This window comes from Canis aureus, chromosome 19 (assembly GCF_053574225.1).
Source record: "Canis aureus isolate CA01 chromosome 19, VMU_Caureus_v.1.0, whole genome shotgun sequence".
Lineage (NCBI taxonomy): Eukaryota > Metazoa > Chordata > Mammalia > Carnivora > Canidae > Canis > Canis aureus.
Genome location: NC_135629.1, coordinates 51,583,586 through 51,601,149, shown reverse-complemented (window position 1 = coordinate 51,601,149; position 17,564 = coordinate 51,583,586). Strand labels below are relative to the sequence as shown.

At 51.3% G+C, this 17,564-nt stretch overlaps 2 protein-coding genes and 1 long non-coding RNA gene across 11 annotated transcripts in view; 2 read left to right on the top strand and 1 right to left on the bottom strand.

Moving 5' to 3' along the window:
* The window catches only part of DNM2 (dynamin 2), an 88,556-nt gene extending 82,599 nt beyond the window's left edge, over nucleotides 1-5,957 (top strand). For 4 of the 8 annotated variants that reach the window (XM_077859935.1, XM_077859931.1, XM_077859936.1 and 1 more), the window contains 3 exons: nucleotides 2,039-2,271; nucleotides 3,237-3,488; nucleotides 4,097-5,046. In XM_077859935.1, coding sequence (XP_077716061.1) covers nucleotides 2,039-2,271; nucleotides 3,237-3,488; nucleotides 4,097-4,166 — 555 coding nt within the window. In that variant the 3' untranslated portion in view covers nucleotides 4,167-5,046. Of the gene's footprint in view, nucleotides 1-2,038; nucleotides 2,272-3,236; nucleotides 3,489-4,096; nucleotides 5,047-5,565 lie in introns of those variants that run through there. The other 4 variants (XM_077859937.1, XM_077859938.1, XM_077859933.1 and 1 more) reach the window with 2 other exon arrangements.
* On the bottom strand, nucleotides 5,702-8,963 carry TMED1 (transmembrane p24 trafficking protein 1). 2 transcript variants are annotated; one of them, XM_077859940.1, is made up of 4 exons: nucleotides 8,633-8,963; nucleotides 7,879-7,976; nucleotides 7,570-7,753; nucleotides 5,702-6,767 (listed from the first exon to the last, which is right to left on the bottom strand). In XM_077859940.1, the coding sequence occupies exons 1-4, from the start codon at nucleotides 8,813-8,815 to the stop codon at nucleotides 6,549-6,551; spliced, it is 684 nt and encodes a 227-aa protein (XP_077716066.1). In that variant the 5' UTR covers nucleotides 8,816-8,963; the 3' UTR covers nucleotides 5,702-6,548. The 2 variants fall into 2 exon arrangements, with proteins under 2 accessions (XP_077716066.1, XP_077716067.1); XM_077859941.1 differs by having other exon boundaries at nucleotides 8,636-8,960.
* Nucleotides 8,560-13,739, top strand: LOC144290570 (uncharacterized). Its single transcript, XR_013358158.1, has 2 exons — nucleotides 8,560-9,543; nucleotides 13,466-13,739. It is a non-coding gene; the product is annotated as an uncharacterized LOC144290570 (long non-coding RNA).
* Nucleotides 13,740-17,564: the final 3,825 nt, after the last annotated feature.

The following is a 17,564-nucleotide window of genomic DNA, read 5'->3' as shown; positions in this document are numbered from 1 at the left end:
TAAAGCAAAAATTCCAAGTTCCTTTTCCACTGTGTTCTTCACCATCTCCTTGGGGTGGTGAGCAGTGTTAAGTTTCATGGGTATGCTGGTATATTCTTCACATATAAATGGAATTTGTGATATACATCCTTCTGCAACTGTGAAATTTAAAAGGCATATATGGTTTGGCCCCAAAGTTCTACTCACAGGAATTTCTCCAACAGACCTTTTTGCCCATATACAAATCGAGCATCTCCATGCTTATTTTTTTAGCATTGCTGTGTAGTGGCCAAAGATTGGAAATCTCTATCCACTCAATAGAATCCATTTAATAAATAACCATTCTGGGGGCACCTGAGTGGCTCAGCGCTTGAGTGTCTGGCTCCGGCTCAGGTCATGATCCCAGATTCCTGGGATCGAGTCCTGCATCAGGCTCCCCACAGGGAGCCTGCTTCTCCCTCTGCCTGCCTATGTCTCTGCCTCTCTCTCTCTCTCTCTCTCTCTCTCATGAATAAGTAAATAAAATCTTTAAAAACAAATAAATAGGGATCCCTGGGTGGCGCAGCGGTTTGGCGCCTGCCTTTGGCCCAGGGCGCGATCCTGGAGACCCAGGATCGAATCCCACATCGGGCTCCCAGTGCATGGAGCCTGCTTCTCCCTCTGCCTCTGTCTCTGCCTCTCTCTCTCTCTGTGACTATCATAAAATAAATAAAAAAATTTAAAAAAAAAAAAAAAAAAAAAAAAAAAAACAAATAAATAGCTATTCTATCAAAAAGAGAAAGATCTCCAGGTTTATAATAACTCATAAAGTAGAAAACTATGGAGCATAACAGAATGTACAGGAAAGCTCCATTTGTATAAAAGAGGAAGGGAAATAAACTATCAAGCCTGGCATTTTTGCAGATGTTGAAAGTTTGTTAAAAGTCAACATCTACTCTTAAAAAAGACAATGGTAGGAAGGGGTCTTCTGTTACGAGTCTTTGTGTTTCAGTCTCAAAACCACTCTTGATCTGAATGGGGAAGCTCAGAAAGCATCTTCTCTGAAATCAAAAACAAGCTGGCCATCTATGCTTTTAAAACTTTCTTTAGGGGTGCCTGGGGTGGCTCAGTTGATTGAGCATCCAACTCTTGATTTCAGCTCAGGTTGGGATCCCAGGGTCCTGGGATCAAGCCCTATGTCAGGCTCCATGCTCAGCAGGGGTGTCTGCTTGGGGATCTCTCTCTCTCCCTCTGCCCTCTGCCCCCGTTCGCACGCACTCTTTTCCCATCTTCAAAATCAATTTTTAAAGAAAGCAAACTTAAAAAATAATAATAATAATAAAAAATAAAGAAAGCAAACTTTCCTGTCGAGTTACTAGCCAATGTAGTTCAATCAGAAGAATCATATAAAGGTGTGAAACATTGAAAAAGAATAGGAAAACTTGCTCCTATGTGGAGAAGCTCACGTCCACATGAATGGGTACCTAGACACTCAATAAAAAGTAACAAAAACTCCTGTATCCTTTAGGAAGGAACAAAGTATAAAATTAGCAAAACTAGGGGATCCCTGGGTGGCGCAGCGGTTTGGCGCCTGCCTTTGGCCCAGGGCGCGATCCTGGAGACCCGGGATCGAATCCCACATCGGGCTCCCGGTGCATGGAGCCTGCTTCTCCCTCTGCCTGTGTCTCTGCCTCTCTCTCTCTCTCTCTCTGTGACTATCATAAATAAATAAAAATTAAAAAAAAAAAAAATTAGCAAAACTAGTACTTTTTAAACAAAAGCCAGCTTGAAGATAATAAAGGGGTGGAAAGACACCAATAAGAGAGGCAGGATTCTAGGAGGAAGTTTAGTAAGCATCTCGTGAAACAGGCCGGAAGGACACTTGAAAGGCCCCCCAACCAGAGGCTTGGCGGAGGGGGGATGTAGAAAGCTCACCTGCATTTCAAACATCTAACATCTGACACATCGTACAGCAAAGTTACAGACAAGAAAGCCCATCGAGTGTGGCAGGTGGTTTTCCAGCCAGTCATAACGGCAGGTGTGGCAGGAAGCCCTGACCTCTCTGCCCCTTTGCCCCCAGACGAAAGCCTTCATCCACCATGAGCTCCTGGCCTACCTGTACTCATCGGCGGACCAGAGCAGCCTTATGGAGGAGTCAGCTGACCAGGCCCAGCGGCGGGACGACATGCTGCGCATGTACCATGCACTCAAGGAGGCTCTCAACATCATCGGAGACATTAGCACCAGCACAGTGTCCACACCCGTGCCCCCACCTGTTGATGACACCTGGCTCCAGAGCACTACCAGCCACAGGTCTGAGAGACTCCTGTGGGTTCCTGGGTATCCCTGTGTGTCCTGTCAGTGTACAGCCCAGGGGTGGGTGGCTGCGGGGCCTGCTACCCTGCCTAAGCCTGAAGCAGTAAGGAGAGAGAAGGGTTATGTGAAAGGCCCACCTGTCCTCTGGTGCTTTCCATTGGTTAGGCCCCCATGGAAGCCAGAGAGGGTGAGAGGCCCAGGCCGTGGTGGCCATGGAGTCATCCTCCTGGAGTACAGAGCACAGATGATGGCAGGTTGGGGAGGAGGATCTGCAGGAGCAGCTGGAGGGCATGACTGGCATGTCCCCGTCCCCCCCTCCCCAACCTCTTTGATGGAAATGAGCCACTGGCATGGGCAATGCAGAGCATCAGACAGGGACAGCTAACCAGTGACAGGGCAGGCGGCGGGAGGAGAGAGGGTCAGCCAGGGGAATCTCCTAGAAGGTGCCAGCCCTGCCAAGGCTTCAAGTAGCCATGGAGTTACTTAGGGAGAAGGCACAGCATCCAGCTTGGGGAACAGTGGGTGTTCAGGCCCGGGAGTAACCCGTGGGGTGCCCAGGGCAGGGGCTTGCAGGCCCCGCAACCTCTGGAGGCACTGGTCTTGATTTGGAGTCCGGGCTGGGCTCTGAGAGGATCTTTGGCTGAGAGTAGATTGGAGGAGGTGGGGAAGTGGGCAGGTTGCAGCAGGGCTGGTGAGAGGGAAATGGCCCTGAGTGGGATCACAGGGAAGCAGGAGCCCCTGGTGGCTGAGGAGAGGTACAGGTAGGCCGTGGCTCAAGGTTTAGCTGGGGGCAGGTGGTGGTGGGGTGGATGGAGGGGCCCAGGAGCAGGCACTCACCTGCGCCCCCTGGGCAGTATCGGGTACGAGCCTGCACCACACTTTGGCCCCCTGGGGTTTCCACAGCCACACAGCTGGGGCTCTCCACCCTCTTCCGCAGCTCACACCTCCTCTTTCCTCCACAGCCCCACTCCACAGCGCCGACCCTTGTCCAGCGTGCATCCCCCAGGCCGGCCCCCAGCTGTGAGAGGCCCGACCCCGGGGCCCCCTCTGATTCCCGTGCCAGTGGGGCCAACAGCCTCCTTCGCTGCACCCCCCATCCCGTCCAGGCCTGGACCCCAGAGCATGTTTGCCAACAATGACCCCTTCTCGGCCCCGCCTCAGATCCCATCTCGGCCGGCTCGGATTCCCCCCAGCATCCCTCCCGGAGTGCCCAGGTAAGGCTGGCGCCCCCCCCCCCGCCCCCCCCCCACACACACACACTGCCTGCCACTAAAGCCAGCAGCCTGAGCCCTAGGGCCTGTCCTCGATCAGACACCCTGCGATGAGCTGTCCTTGCGCGCTGCAGGGAATGGAGTCCCCATCCCCATTTGGCTAGTACGAAAACTAAGGCCCAGAGAGGCCAAGTCACTTGTCCAAAGTCACAGAGTGGTGGAGAGTCAGGGTGACCCCAGGGCTCCCAGGCCTGTCCTCTGCCTGAGTAGGTGGCCCACGATGCAGATCGGACTCCTCACACGGGGCCCCTTCTCCTGGTTTTGACCTGTTTCCTTAATGAGGACACACTTATGAGCCCTCGTAGGCCCGGCTCTGTCTCTGTACTTCTCCCACCAGGAACCCAAGGTCCAGGGTGGGTGGGGACTCACCCAGAGTCACACAGCAAACTCCTTCACTGCACTCTAGCGGCCTTCAGAGCCCTCAGGCATTGGGCATTGGGCAGCAAGAGGGGGTGGGGGTGGTGGGGCCTGGGTCCCTTCCCTCGTCCTACTTGGGGCCTCACTGCCATCTCCCCCCTCCCCTTCCCCATCTGTCTTTATTCTCTTTGCAGCAGAAGACCCCCTGCTGCGCCCAGCCGGCCCACCATTATCAGGCCAGCCGAGCCTTCCCTGCTCGACTAGGCCGCAGGGGGGTCGGGGGGGCACCATCTCAGGGGGTCTTCGCACACCCGCCTGCAGGAGCTTCGGTGGTCTGGGCCCCTCCGCTGCCCCCGGCCTCTGTCATCCACACGCCGGGACCAGGCTCCCTGTGGGCAGCCCCTGACTCTTCCTTAACCTTGGCCCTCATCCCCAGCTGGACACAGCAGTGACCGAAAGGGCCCTGGAGCCCTGGGGCAGGAGGGGAGCCGCCCTGGGGCAGGGGGGAAGCCTGGGTGTTGCACTTTGGGGGATGGAGCCACAGGGTACAAGAGGAGGGAATGCACTCTGGGCGCCTTCTGGAATAAGGATTCAGGCTGGGGCGGGGGACTCACCCAGGGCTTCTCTGGCCTGCAAAGCCTGAGATGACCAGATCTTCTGGAAACTGGGGCATCAAGAGTGCCTGTAAACCCGCCCCTCACCTCGGTCCTTCCTGGGGCCCAAGGAGCATGTCCATTTCTCAGCAGTGGGAGCTCCAGGCCTCGAGCCAGGCCCAGCAGGCCCAGCGCTGCCCGCCCTGTGAGTTGTAAATATTCCTTCCTTGGCCGTATTAACCGCACGGCCGAGCCTCGGCTGCCGGAGGTGCCTTCGCCGGGTCCGGAAGCCTCCATCCTGCCGGCCTCGCTCTCTCCTTCCTGGGCCCCCTCCTCCTTCTAGGTCCCAGGGCGGCTTGGGCTCAGGGCTGAGTGAGTGGGGAGGCTTTGAGGGGCTCCTGGCTCCCACCCAGGCCTCCCCACATGGGGTGGGCCCCAGGTGGTCCATCACTGAGCAGACGTTGCTCGCTCCTCGCTCGGTTTGACCACTGTAAGTGCCTGCACTCTGTATCCTATTAATAAACTAAAATAAAGGGAAGAAGCTTCTGGTGGCTGCCGTGTGGGCCTTTTGTATTGGCGTTCAGGCTGAGGATGTGGACTGCTCACCCTCCCCCAGCAGGCCTCTGACAAGGACGCCGCCTTACCTCCCACCATGGGCTCTCTTGCACCAAGCTCCTGGGCTCTGCTCTTGGGGAAGGAGTCTGCTTCTTCCAGAGGCAACCATGCTCTAGAGGGAAAATCTCTTGCTTTCCTTAACACCTCAGGAGTGGGGACAGATGTTGGGGCCACTCCCCCCACACACATATACTAACACTTCCAGGCCTGGCTGCAGCCCCTGACTCAGCACTAGTGTGGAGGCCAAGACACAGGCCTGGGGTAGGCAGCAAAATCACAAAAGGGAGAGGGGATCCCAGCCCTCCACCCCAAACTACAGTGGTCCGGGGCCCCCTCCCCACCACTGCAGTTCCAAGGATTTCCCCCCCGACCCCCCCTCCCCATAGGTCCAAGGCCTTCTGGCCCAGCCCGGGTCACAGTTAAACTTTGCTTTCTGATTTTTCTCTTGTGCCCAGGCGACCACCTCCATCGGCTCCCGCCCGACCTTTCTTCTGAGCTTCGTGGGAGACCCCTCCCGCCTGCCTGGTTTGCCCCCTTTGGGGGGCAGGTCTGTCCCGGCTGGTGTCCCTGAGCCCCAGTCACCAGGCTCTGTGATTTTCTGACCATAATTTATTGACTCCAGTGCCCAGGGCCAGACCACCCTTTGTTCCGTGAGGCTCCGGCACAAGCTTTGGCTGGGCCCCCCCTCAGCCCTGCCGGGGGCCTCTGCAGAGAGAGCAGGAGGGGCGGGTGGTCTCGCAGTCCCCTCTCCTAGAGTTCTGTTATCAGACCTCACAGTGAGCCCACCCCGCGCTGGGCCGAGGGGCCGGGCTCCTTCCTCTCAATAAAGTGACTGTCCTGGCAAGAACACTGCAGCCGTGTCTCCTTCCCAGCCCCTGGTGGAAGCAGTCCCCCCACCCCCCAGCCTGGGAGCTACCCTCCCAACAGCAGCAGCAGGCCTCTGGTGGGGCAACAAGGAGACCAAGGAAGGCAGAGGTTCCACAAGCGGCAAGCCCCCCTCGAACCATCACCTGGCTCAGAAGGCCAGTCGGGGAGGGAAGGGAGAGTTTGCTTCCTGGGCCCCATCCCACACCAGGGCCAGCCAGTGCAGGCTGGGGCTTGAGCTAAGGCACACGCATTTACAGTAGGGGACACGGAAAGGGGCCAGAGAATCCAGGGCTTGTGCTCACATGCTGCAGTGCCCCCCCTTCCATGCACAGTTGCCGGGAACGTAGGTGCAGCCCCCCAGCTGTCCCTCCGGAGGGCCCAGGCCCAAACTGCCAACCCAGCAACTATTGCTGACCTGGCCCCTGGCAGGGAGGAAACACCCCTGAGGGTTATCCCTCAGGCCATGCCTCTATGACCTCCCATCCCGTAGGAAGCTAAGCTGGAGAAGGGACCCCCAAATCACACACACATGGGCCCTGCTGCCCTTCTTTCCCTGTTCTCCCTTCGGGGGCTACGTGGGCACAGGGCGCTTGTCCTGGAAGAAGCGCTTGAGCGTGCACACCTGGAGCACGGCCACCAGCAGCAGCACGGACACGTTCACGGCAGACCAGAAGTTGACCCGCTCCAGGTTGCCCTCCTGCAGGTTGCGGTCACGTGCCTCGAAGGCCCGCAACAGCGTCAGCATCTGGATGCTACGCTCCAGCCGGGTCTTCATGGTCTCGATGGACTCCTGTGGAGGGGAGAAAAAGGGCTCAGGCCTCTGCTACCCTTCGCCCTTCAGGGAGCAGAGGCCAATAAAACTGGAGAGGGCTAGTGGATAGGGTGAGCCTATGTTTGTGGAGGAGAGAGCTGAGAGTGCAGGCTCAGTGGCCAGGCCACCTGAGTTCTACATCCTCTTTGTGCTGACTGTGTAACTTTGAGCAAGCTAATTAACCTCTGTGGTCCCCAGTCTCCTCAAAATTGCAATGAGAACTGAATGCCTAACTAAGGATAAAGACTGTACTTACCAGTGGTTAACAGCACAGCTGCTAAAGCCAGACTGCCTGGGTTCAAATATTGGCTCTGCCAGTTGCTAGCTGTGTGGCCTTAGGAGAGTTACTTAGCCATCCTGTGCCTCCGTTAAAATGGGGCATTGGGAGCACACTACCTCCATCATATGAGGATTTCATGAGTTATTTAAGCCCTTGAAATTCTTACACCTAGGGGTGCCGGGGTGGCTCAGAGGTTGAGCGTCTGCCTTGGGCTCAGGGCATGATCCTGGGGTCTTGGGATCAGGGAGCCTGCTTCTCCCTCTGCCTATGTCTCTGCCTCTCTCTGTGTCTCATGAATAAATCTTAAAAAAAAAAAAAAATCCTCCACCTAGAAATGTGCTATCATTTTAAGTGTGAGCGGCTAGCTATTCTAATTGTGGGGTGGGCACCAGGGAGGCTGGGTGAAGCAGATGGGGACTCCAGCCAAGGTGGAAGAATGGAGAGCACTGCTGCCCAAAGCCAGAGCTCCAAGACTCGGGGCCCCAGCCAGCCCGGGCACACCTTGATGTCCTCCATCTTCACATCCAGCATCTCCTCAGGCTCCACAGCCTCTGCCCAGCCCTCGACCTCCTCGTCATCCTGCAGGCTGTCAAAAATGAGTTCGAAGAACACCAGCTTATCGGAGATTGTGCTGAAGGAGTTGTCAAAGCACAGCTTGTAGTCCCCAGCCTCCGTGGGCTCCACCCTGGGAGAAAGACACACAGACGCACATGACCCAGACTCAGAGAGGCACAGGAGGTGGTAACCTGAGGCCACCAGGGAAGGCCAGAGCTGAAACTGAACCCAGACGGACAGCGGGACTGAACTCACGTGTGCACCCCATCTGCCTTGCGGGACTCGCTGACCAGCAGCACGCCCTGAGGGCTCTCCAGGGTGAAATCCACGTCCAGTCCAGCACCTCCGATCACCTGGGTGGACAGGTAAGAGGGGGGAGGGCTAGGGGGAGGCCAAGGGCACCTGCCAGGGAAAGCCAGGGCCCGGCCAACCCACACAGACCCATCGGGGACCAGCAGGAGCCTACCAGGGCGCTGACACCTACACCCTCAACCTGGGCCTGCCCCACCTGTCCCTCAGACCGCGCCCCTTACCTTGGCTCAGTCTTCACTGATAGGACAGCTTTGGGTTTGGCGTTTTCATCTGGTCACGCCCCCATCTCAGGTCCTTGATCGACGTTTACACCCCAAGTGAGGGGACAGGGCCCTGCTCTCCGTAACCCAATCCCCCGGAAATCCTCCCGTGGACCACCACGCCCTTTCTGGTGGCGCTCTTGGCCACGCCCACCAGCTCCCTCATTTGGCCACGCCCACCCTCGAGGTTCCCGCCCCGTGAGGGGTGCCCTCCTGCAGCCGATGGCCCCGCCCCCTCCGGCTGCCTCGCTAACCCCACCCCCTCCGCTCCCACGCCGTCCCCACAGGTTCCAGCGCGCTCGCCCTAGCTCCGCCCCCGCACTCTGACGCACGGGCTCCTCCCCCTCCCTCTTTAATCCATGCCTCGCTTCAGGGGCTTGGCCACGCCCTCTCGCCCTGGCTCCGCTCGCTCGCCTGCTCCCCGACTCGGGACTTTCTACCTGGTACTCGGTCTCGAGGCTTGCATTGGCCGGCGCAGACTGATAGAAACACTGCTTCCTCCCCGCGGGCAGCAGGAACGTGAACTCGCCGTCCTGGATCGGCGGGGGACCTGCCCCCTCAACCCCCATTGGCGGCAGTAGTAGCCACAGTGCCAAGGCTAGGGCCGCTCCGGCCGCCATCGTCTGGGTCACCCTCCGGTCTGCTAAGAGGTCGCGGTTCCTTTAAGGGCTGGCCCTGCCCCTTGTGCTACTCCTCGGAGCTCATTGGCAGCCGCTTCTGCCGGCGCTCTGAAGCGAACGGAGAGAGAAGTGAAGGGCCCCCTGAGTGCTTAGCTGCCCGAATGAATGCCTGCCGTGCCTTAAGACTCTCGACCTCCCGGAGACTTTTTTATGAGTAGCCTCGAGCTCTAGTCTCAACAGATGGTGACGGAATAAGGAAAAAAAAATAAGTCCTATGATGGTGCGTGTTTTCCAGGCAAAAGTTAAGACAGCTAAATCGGAGGCGGGCCGGGGCCTTCTGAGGTCCCTCCCTGCGGTTTTCCCAGAGTACGCCGCGCGCGACGACCATTGGGCCATCTAGTCTGGGAATAGTGGACCTCCCCGCGACCCGTAGGGCTCATGTATAAAGATTCGGGGGGAGCTGGAGGGAGTCCTTTTCGTTTTCTTGGGGGCTTCGCGCTTCTTAGGCGTGGCTCCAGATGCGCCGCCTGACCCTTCATTCCCTTTGCTCCTGAGAACCATCCCTTTGTCCGTTTCCTCGTCTGTAGTTATTGATGGACCCCACGAGGGCGGCGGTGGGAACAGACGAAGCCTTGCCGGTGGCGCTCGGCTTTCCTAGCGTAGAACGTAGAGGGGCATAGCCCACCCTGCACCCAGGGGTCCCAAACCTGGGGAGGCGGCGGCGGCAGGTAAAGAGAGTAATTGATACGACTCAGGGTAGGAAAAATGACAAGTGTTTAAGAGTCGGAGAAGATCTTCAAGAAGGGGGTGGGGGGCGCCGGAATGTTTGTGGGTTAAGCATCTGCCTTCGGCTCAGGTCATGGTCCTGGGTCCCTGGGATGGAGCCCCACTCAGGATCCCTGCTCCGCCCCTGGGAGCCTGCGTCGCCCTCTCGCCTGCTTGTGCTCGCTCTCTCTGTCAAGTACATTTTTTTAAAAAGACTTTATATATTCATGAGAGACACAGAGAGGCAGATAACACAGGCAAAGAGAGAAGCAGGCTCCCCGCAGGGAGCCCAGGACCCCGGGATCAGGACCTGAGCCACCCAGATGCCTATCAAGTAAATAAAATTTTAGAATGTTAATAAAAAGAGAGAGAGAGGAGAGTGTGGGGCTAGGAGCCACAAACCCTAGTTTAAGCCACCCTCGATCCTTGGCTTGAAATCACTGGCAGGGCCTCAGTATTCTCATCCGTAAGATGGGGTGATACTTGTCCTACCTCACTGGGCTGTTGTAAAGATTAAGATAATGTTTGTTCAGCGCTTGGCAGATTATAGGCTCTCAGTACATATGATCTGTTTTTTCTGGCTGATCGCCCACCATTGGGCAGCCCACCACTCCCTCAGCCTGGCTTGGAGTATTTGGTGGTGACCGCCCTCTAGGAAGCTGGCACATAAGCAAAGAAGTCACTGGAGAAAGGGACTCTGCTCGGTGGTTCTGACTAAACATAAGAAAAAAAATGTTTAGATGGAAATGTTGAGTCTTTAAAAGATAGGCCCTGGAGTGGTTGGCACTTAGTGACAAACAATTAGTCTTCAATTACAGCTGGTGGCTGTCAGCTCTTTCCTGCTGTGGGAGAACTTGGGGAAGTCACACCACCTTGCTATGTCAAAGTTTATGTGCAGTCATTGGTAGGGCTCCTTTTCCCTTCCAAAGTTTTTGTCGTTCAGACTTGCTGCTTGGACATTTTGAAGTGAGAATGGGAGAGTCTTTATTTATTTTATATATATATATATATATATATATATATATATATATAAAGATTTTCTTTATTTTAGAGAGAGCCTGTGAGCCAGCTGGGGTGAGGGTGGGGGAGGGAGCAGAGGGGAGAAGAGGATATGGAAAGGATCTCTGGCAGACTTACTGAGCAGGGAGCCCAAGGCAGGGCTCAATCCCATGACCCAGAGGTCATGAGCCGTACTGAAACCAAGAGTACCCATGCTCAACTAACTGAGCCACCCAGATACCCCATAAATATGAATATATGTATTATGTATATATATATATTTTAATTTTAAGTAGGCTCCACACCCAATGTGGGGCTTGATCTCATGACCCTGGGATCATGAGTCCCTGTGCTCTACTGACTGAGCCACCCAGGCACCCCCTGATATTTTTTAATGGATTTTTTTTTTAAATTTATTTTTTATTGGTGTTCAATTTACTAACATACAGAATAACCCCCAGTGCCCGTCACCCATTCACTCCCACCCCCCGCCCTCCTCCCCTTCCACCACCCCTAGTTCGTTTCCCAGAGTTAGCAGTCTTTATGTTCTGTCTCCCTTTCTGATATTTCCCACACATTTCTTCCCCCTTCCCTTATATTCCCTTTCACTATTATTTATATTCCCCAAATGAATGAGAACATATAATGTTTGTCCTTCTCCGACTGGCTTACTTCACTCAGCTTTTTAATGGATTTTTAAATTAAAAAAAAATTTTTTTTAGGGATCCCTGGGTGGCTCAGCGGTTGGGCTTCAGTCCAGGACATGATCCTGCAGTCCTGGGATGGAGTCCTGCATTGGGCTCACTTCTTGGAGCCTGCTTCTCCCTCTGCCTGTGTGTCTCTGCCTCTCTGTGTGTGTGTGTCTCATAAATAAGTATTAAAAATAATAAAAAATAATAAAAAAATTTTTTAAAGATTTTATTTATTTGAGAGAGAGAGAAAGCACAAACGGGAGGAGGAGGGACAGAAAGAGAGGGAGAAGAAGGCTCCTCCCTGAGCAGGGAACCCAATGAGGGGATAGATCCCTGGACCCAGGGATCATGACCTGAGCCGAAGACAGAGGCCCAACTGACTGAGCCATCCAGGTGGCCTGTTTAATGGATTTTTTTTTTTTTTAAGATTTTATTTATTCATGAGAGACAGAGAGAGAGGCAGAGACACAAGCAGAGGGAGAAGCAGGCTCCATGCAGGGAGCCTGACGTGGGACTCGATCCCAGGTCTCCAGGATCACGCCCTGGGCAGAAGGCAGGCGCTAAACCACTGAGCCACCCAGGGATCCCTTGGTATTTTTGTTCTTGTTTTTGTTTTTGTTTTTTTTAAGATGAAATTCACATTACATAAAGTTAACCATTTTCAAGTGAACAATTCAGTGGCATGTATTAACATTTACAATGTTGTGCAACCACCACTTCTATTTTCAAAACATTCCATCAGCCCTAAAATAAACCTGGTCCCCATTCAGCACCTTCTCTTCCTCACCTTAGTTTCTGTCTACCACCAATCTGCGTCTATGGATTTGTCAATTCTGGGTGTTTCATATAAATGAAATGTGACCATTTGTGTCTGGCATCTTTCACTTAGCATAATGTATTGAAGGTTCATCTTAATAGCATGAATGAGCATTTAATTTATTTTAATGGCTGAATAACATGCCATGGCTTGGATAAACCACTGTTTATCCATTTGACCACTGGTGGACATTGAGGTCGCATCCACCTTTTGGACATTGTGAATAGTGTGCTCCTATGAACATGTGTATGTGTGTTTCAGAATCTACTTTCAGTTCTTTAGGGTATACACCTATGAGTGGAATTGCTGGGTCATATGGTAATTCTGTGTTTAACTTTTTGAGGAACTGCCAGATTGTTTTCCACAGTGGCCACACCATTTTGTATTCCCACCAACCATGTATAAGGGCTCCGATTTCTCCAAATCCTCATCCACGTGTGCTATTTTCAGTTTTGTTGCTATTATAGCCATCCTAATGGGTGTGAAGTGGTATCTCATTGTGGTTTTGATTTGCACTTCCCTAAAGATGTTGAGTGTCTTTTCAGGTGCTTGTTGGCCGTTTGTAGATCGTTTTGTTTTGAGAAATGTCTTGTCAAGTCTTTTGCTCGTTTTAAAATTGGGTTCTCTTTTTGTTGTTGAGTTGTAAGAATTATTTTTATATTATAGAGAGCAAGCCGAAGAAAGAAAAAAGAGACAAAAAACTACCCCCAGATGTATTGTGGGGCACTCCCTCAATGTTTTTCTGGGGCATTTACAATTTTGCCATAGTCTTCACTTCCTGTTTGCACTGAGCCTAGAGAGAAGCCTGAGACGAAAGCTTAGGGTCTTCTCAGGTCTTTCCTGAGCATTTGTCCTGCCCTGGGCCTGCACATTGCTTTCTAAATTCCCCAGTATATATTGGCACTTCTGAATACCCCTAATCAGGGACGCCTGGGTAGCTCAGCGGTTGAGCATTTGCCTTTGGCTCAGGGCATGATCCTGGGGTCCTGGGATTGAGTCCCACATAGGGCTCCCTGCATGGACCCTGCTTCTCTCTCTCTCTCTCATGAATAAATAAATAAAAATTTAAAAAAAGAATGGAATCAGGAGAGGCACCTGGGTGGCTGAGTGATTGAGTGTTTGCCTTCAGCTCAGATCATGATCCTGGGGTCCTGGGATCAAGTCCTGCATTGGGCTCCCAGCGGGAGCCTGGTTCTCCCTCTGCCTATGTCTGCCTCTCTATATATGTCTCTCATGAATAAATAAAACCTTAAAAAAAGAGAATGGAATCAGAAGGACAGATGGGGGGCATTCTCACACCCTACCACTCCTCAATTACAGACCCCACAGGAAGAGATGTACCTGGCAAACTTATACTTTCCTACCTGACTTTACTAGCTCTGCAGGAGGAAGAAAGATTTTCTCCTCCTGGTAACAGCCAAGCAGCCAATGAGAGACCGTCACCACTCAACCAATGAAACATCAAAATATTTTCAACTCCCAGTTTAATCCAACGGACTTCTTGTTCATAACAGCCTTCCGGATGTCCCCTTTCCTCTACAAAAAGCATTGCTCTTTCTTTTCCAGACCTGCTTCTGCTTTTGCTGCATCTTGCTTGTCCTCAGTTGCATTCCTCTGCTATCCCTGAATAAACCCATTTTTGCTGGTAAAATCACTAGTTAATGTCATCTTTGATTATATTTTGCCCCAGGTCCCTGTGGGTTTTTTCCTTTTGCCTTAGTGTTTGCCAGGAACGCATTCTTTTTGTTGTTTTTGTTTAAAGATTGTATTTATTTGTTTGAGATAGTGAAAAAGAGTGAGTGAGAGCTGGGGAGGGGGGCAGAGGGAGAGGGAGAAGCAGACTCCCCTACTCGGGGCTCCATCCCAGGACCCTGGCATCATGACGTGAGCTGAAGGCAGATGCTTAACCGACTGAGCCCCCCAGGTGCCCCCAGGAATGCATTTTGAGAACAGACAGAATCTTGAGTGACTCTGGCAGGTAGCCCCCAGACATTGTAGAATAAGCAAACAGCACCCTGCCAACCTCAGGAACCAAGTACTCGCCATCCTGGGGACACAGGCTGCTGTCTTCAAGACCTCCACCACACTGGGAAGGAGATGAGAAAAGGGAGGGGAAAACAGCACAGAGCTTTCCTGCCATGTTCAGATTTCCTTTCATTTTGATACGGTGTTCACTTGGCTGGCACTAACCTTTGCCTGTTTTCCAGAGTTCAAGTAAAGTTGATTCTGACTGTTTGCTCAGGCTGTCAAACTTTCTGCACAGGGACCAGCCCTGGGAGTTACCAGCTCCACCATTTTGGGTGACATCTGGGGGCTGAATGGGGTGATTCTTGTTTCCTTCCATTAAACAAAAACTTCCCCCTGTCCAAGTACTCAACAAATATTTACTGAGCGTCTGACACTGAAAATAGAACAGGCCTTGTCTGTATCCTGGTGGAGCCACCATCCCAGGGTAGGAGCCAGATCATACCCAAGTAAGCTCAGCACTAACGTGATTTCAGGTGGTGATGGGCACTAAACAGTAAATGATAGGTGGTAAATCGAAGACTCATTTCAGGATGGAATCAGGGAAGGCTTTTTGGAGAGGTAGCACTGAATCTCAGACGTGAAGTAGAGGGAGAGGAGGCAAACAAGAGAACAAGCTCTCAGAGGTCAGAAGGCACTCAAGGGGTTCAGGGGCAGAAAGGAAGTGGAGTGGAGAGAGAGGAGTGGCCAGAGAAGAGAGGGGACCAGTTACACAGGCCACATCCCTAGCAACTTTAGGCCTGGGCTGGTAACAGCTTCCTGACCCTGGGGAGTCACTATCCCTTGCTGATTTCCCTCCACCCTGCCCATGCCTCCTAGTTGTACCTCTTCTGGGTGCCATCTGATAGCTGACTAATACAGGTAAGTGTGTCTTTTTCTGAATTTAAAACTCCAGGTTATAGGGGATCCCTGGATGGCTCAGTGGTTGAGCGCCTGCCTTCGGCCCAGGGCGTGATCCTGGAATCCCGAGATCAAGTCCCGCATCGGGCTACCTGCATGGAGCCTGCTTCTCCCTGCCTGTGTCTCTGCCTCTTTCTCTCTGTGTGTCTCTCATGAATAAATAAATAAAATCTTAAAAATAAAATAAAATAAAATAAAATTCCAGGTTATAGATTCCTGCATCATACTAAACGCTCCCAGGATGAAGCCCTTACATATTCTTGCATCTAGCTAGAAGGTCCTTCTCTTGCCTCCTTCTCAGGTTTTTGGAGTTAGATAACACCTCCTCCCAGAAACCCTCCTTGAACCTGCAAAATCTAGGGTAAGAGCTCCTTGTGGTGAGTGCCTCTATTATAACACTCCACCAACTAGACTCTCATTGTCTGCTTGCCTGACTCTCTAACCAAACTCTGAGCATCCTGAGGGCAGGAGTTTTTTTTTTTTTTTTTTTTTTTATTAACTCATGGTGTCCCTGGCACTCAGCACAGTACTGAGCCTTCGTGACACTCAGTAAACAGCTGCTAGGATAAACAAGCCAGGAACCTCTCTTAATTCTGTATCTTATGCACCCAGGACAGTGCAACAAAGATAGACTGAATGAATATTTTTTGGCTTTCAGGTCAATCAAGAAATAGTTGTGGTTCACTGTGTGCCAAGCACTGTGGTAGGCATTGGGAAACTACAGGAGACAGCACAGACCCAACCTTGCACCCTGGAAGAAGAGCACTGGATGATTTCAATAAACTCAAGCATGTTATGTAAATCACCATAACCTAATTTAATGGATATTTACATACCAAGCAACTGCACGTGTACTTTCATTTCAAGTGCATATAGAATGTGGATCAAAATGTGCTGGGCCACTAAGCAAAATATCAATACATTTCAAGGGACTGAAATTATATAGAGTACATTCTATGACCACAATGGAGTTAAATTGAAAAAATCACTAACAATACGCTATCAAAAAATCCCAAATGTTTGGAAATGGACACATTTCTAAATAATGTATGAGTCATAGAAAAAGTCACAAGGGAAATAAAATATCTCTAACTTAAGCACAGTATAGGTCACAAAGTGTGAGATGCTGTTGAAGCAGTACTTGGAGGTAAATATGTAGCTTTAAATGCTTATATTTGAGATAAAGTTTTAAAATCAATGATCTAAGCTTCCATCTTCAGAAGCTAAGAAGAGTCGATGAAACATAAGGTAAATAGAAGAAATAATAAATAAAAATAAGACAAAAAGCAGTGAAAACCAAAACAGAAAATAAAGGGATGGCTGGGTGGCTCATCAGTTGAGCGTCTGCCTTCCACTCAGGGCGTGATTCCATAGTCCAGGGATCAAGTCCCACATTGGGCTCCCTGTGTGGCACCTGCTTCTCTCTCTGCCTATGTCTCTGCCTCTCTCTGTGTGTCTCTCATGAATAAATAAATAAATAAATAAAGTCTTTAAAACAAAACAAAAGCAGAAAATAGAGAAAAATAACAAAGCCAAAAGCTAATACTTTGAAAAGATTGAGAAAACTGATTGACCCCTAGCAGACTATTCAAGAAAAAAAAAAAAAAATAAGGCACTTGGGTGGCTCTAGCTTAAGCATCTGCCTTTGGCTCGGGGCATCAACCCTGGGGTCCTGGGATCGAGTCCCATATCGGGCTCCCCACAGGGATACTGCTTCTCCTTCTGCTTATGTCTCTGCCTCTCTCTCTGTGTCTCTCATGACTAAATAAATAAAAACTTAAAAAAAGAAAAGACTATTCAAGAAAAAAGAGAAAAACATGTTACCATTGAAAGAGGGGACATCGCTACAGACCCTACAGACATTAAAAGGATAAAAAAGGAGTCTGAAGTGTTTTATACTGATAAGTTCTACAACTTAGATGAAATAAATTCTTTGAAAACATAAGCAGGCTAGTTTTAATTTAATGAAATTACAAGGCTCTGTAGTATAATTCAGCAAGGAAATTTTTCTAAGTCCAGAGGAATCTGGAAAGATTTCACAGAAGTGATATTTAACCTGAAAGATAAGTGGAATTTTACCAGATTAATAGAATTGTGCCCCAGGCAGGAGAGAGAGCATGTGCAAAGGTCCTGAAGTTGGAATGAACTTTGGGTATCCAAATTAAAAAGTCCACCACGATGGCCCATTTTTGTTGTTTAGTGACCATACACTTCTATCCTTCCCTGGTGTAAACCTCCAGATGGACCTGCTTGACTTGGGCAGAAATGTTGAGAGACCAAAGCAAACTTACTTGATAAGACAGACCTTTGGAAGATTCTGGGCTGTAAACAGGAGGCAATTCCCTCAGTTTTGGAGCTAGTGTTCCCTTTTGCCTGGATGGTGCTGCCCCTATGGCCTCACACTGGCAGCACTCACACCTCTCTAGGCATTGCACTTCGTATCATGAGTTCTTTGGATCTAATATCTGCAACTCTTAGCCCCATTCTATAGAGCAGCAGGTGAGGCTTCAAAGAAAGATGTTGCTTGAGATGACAGAGATCAAGCACTAAC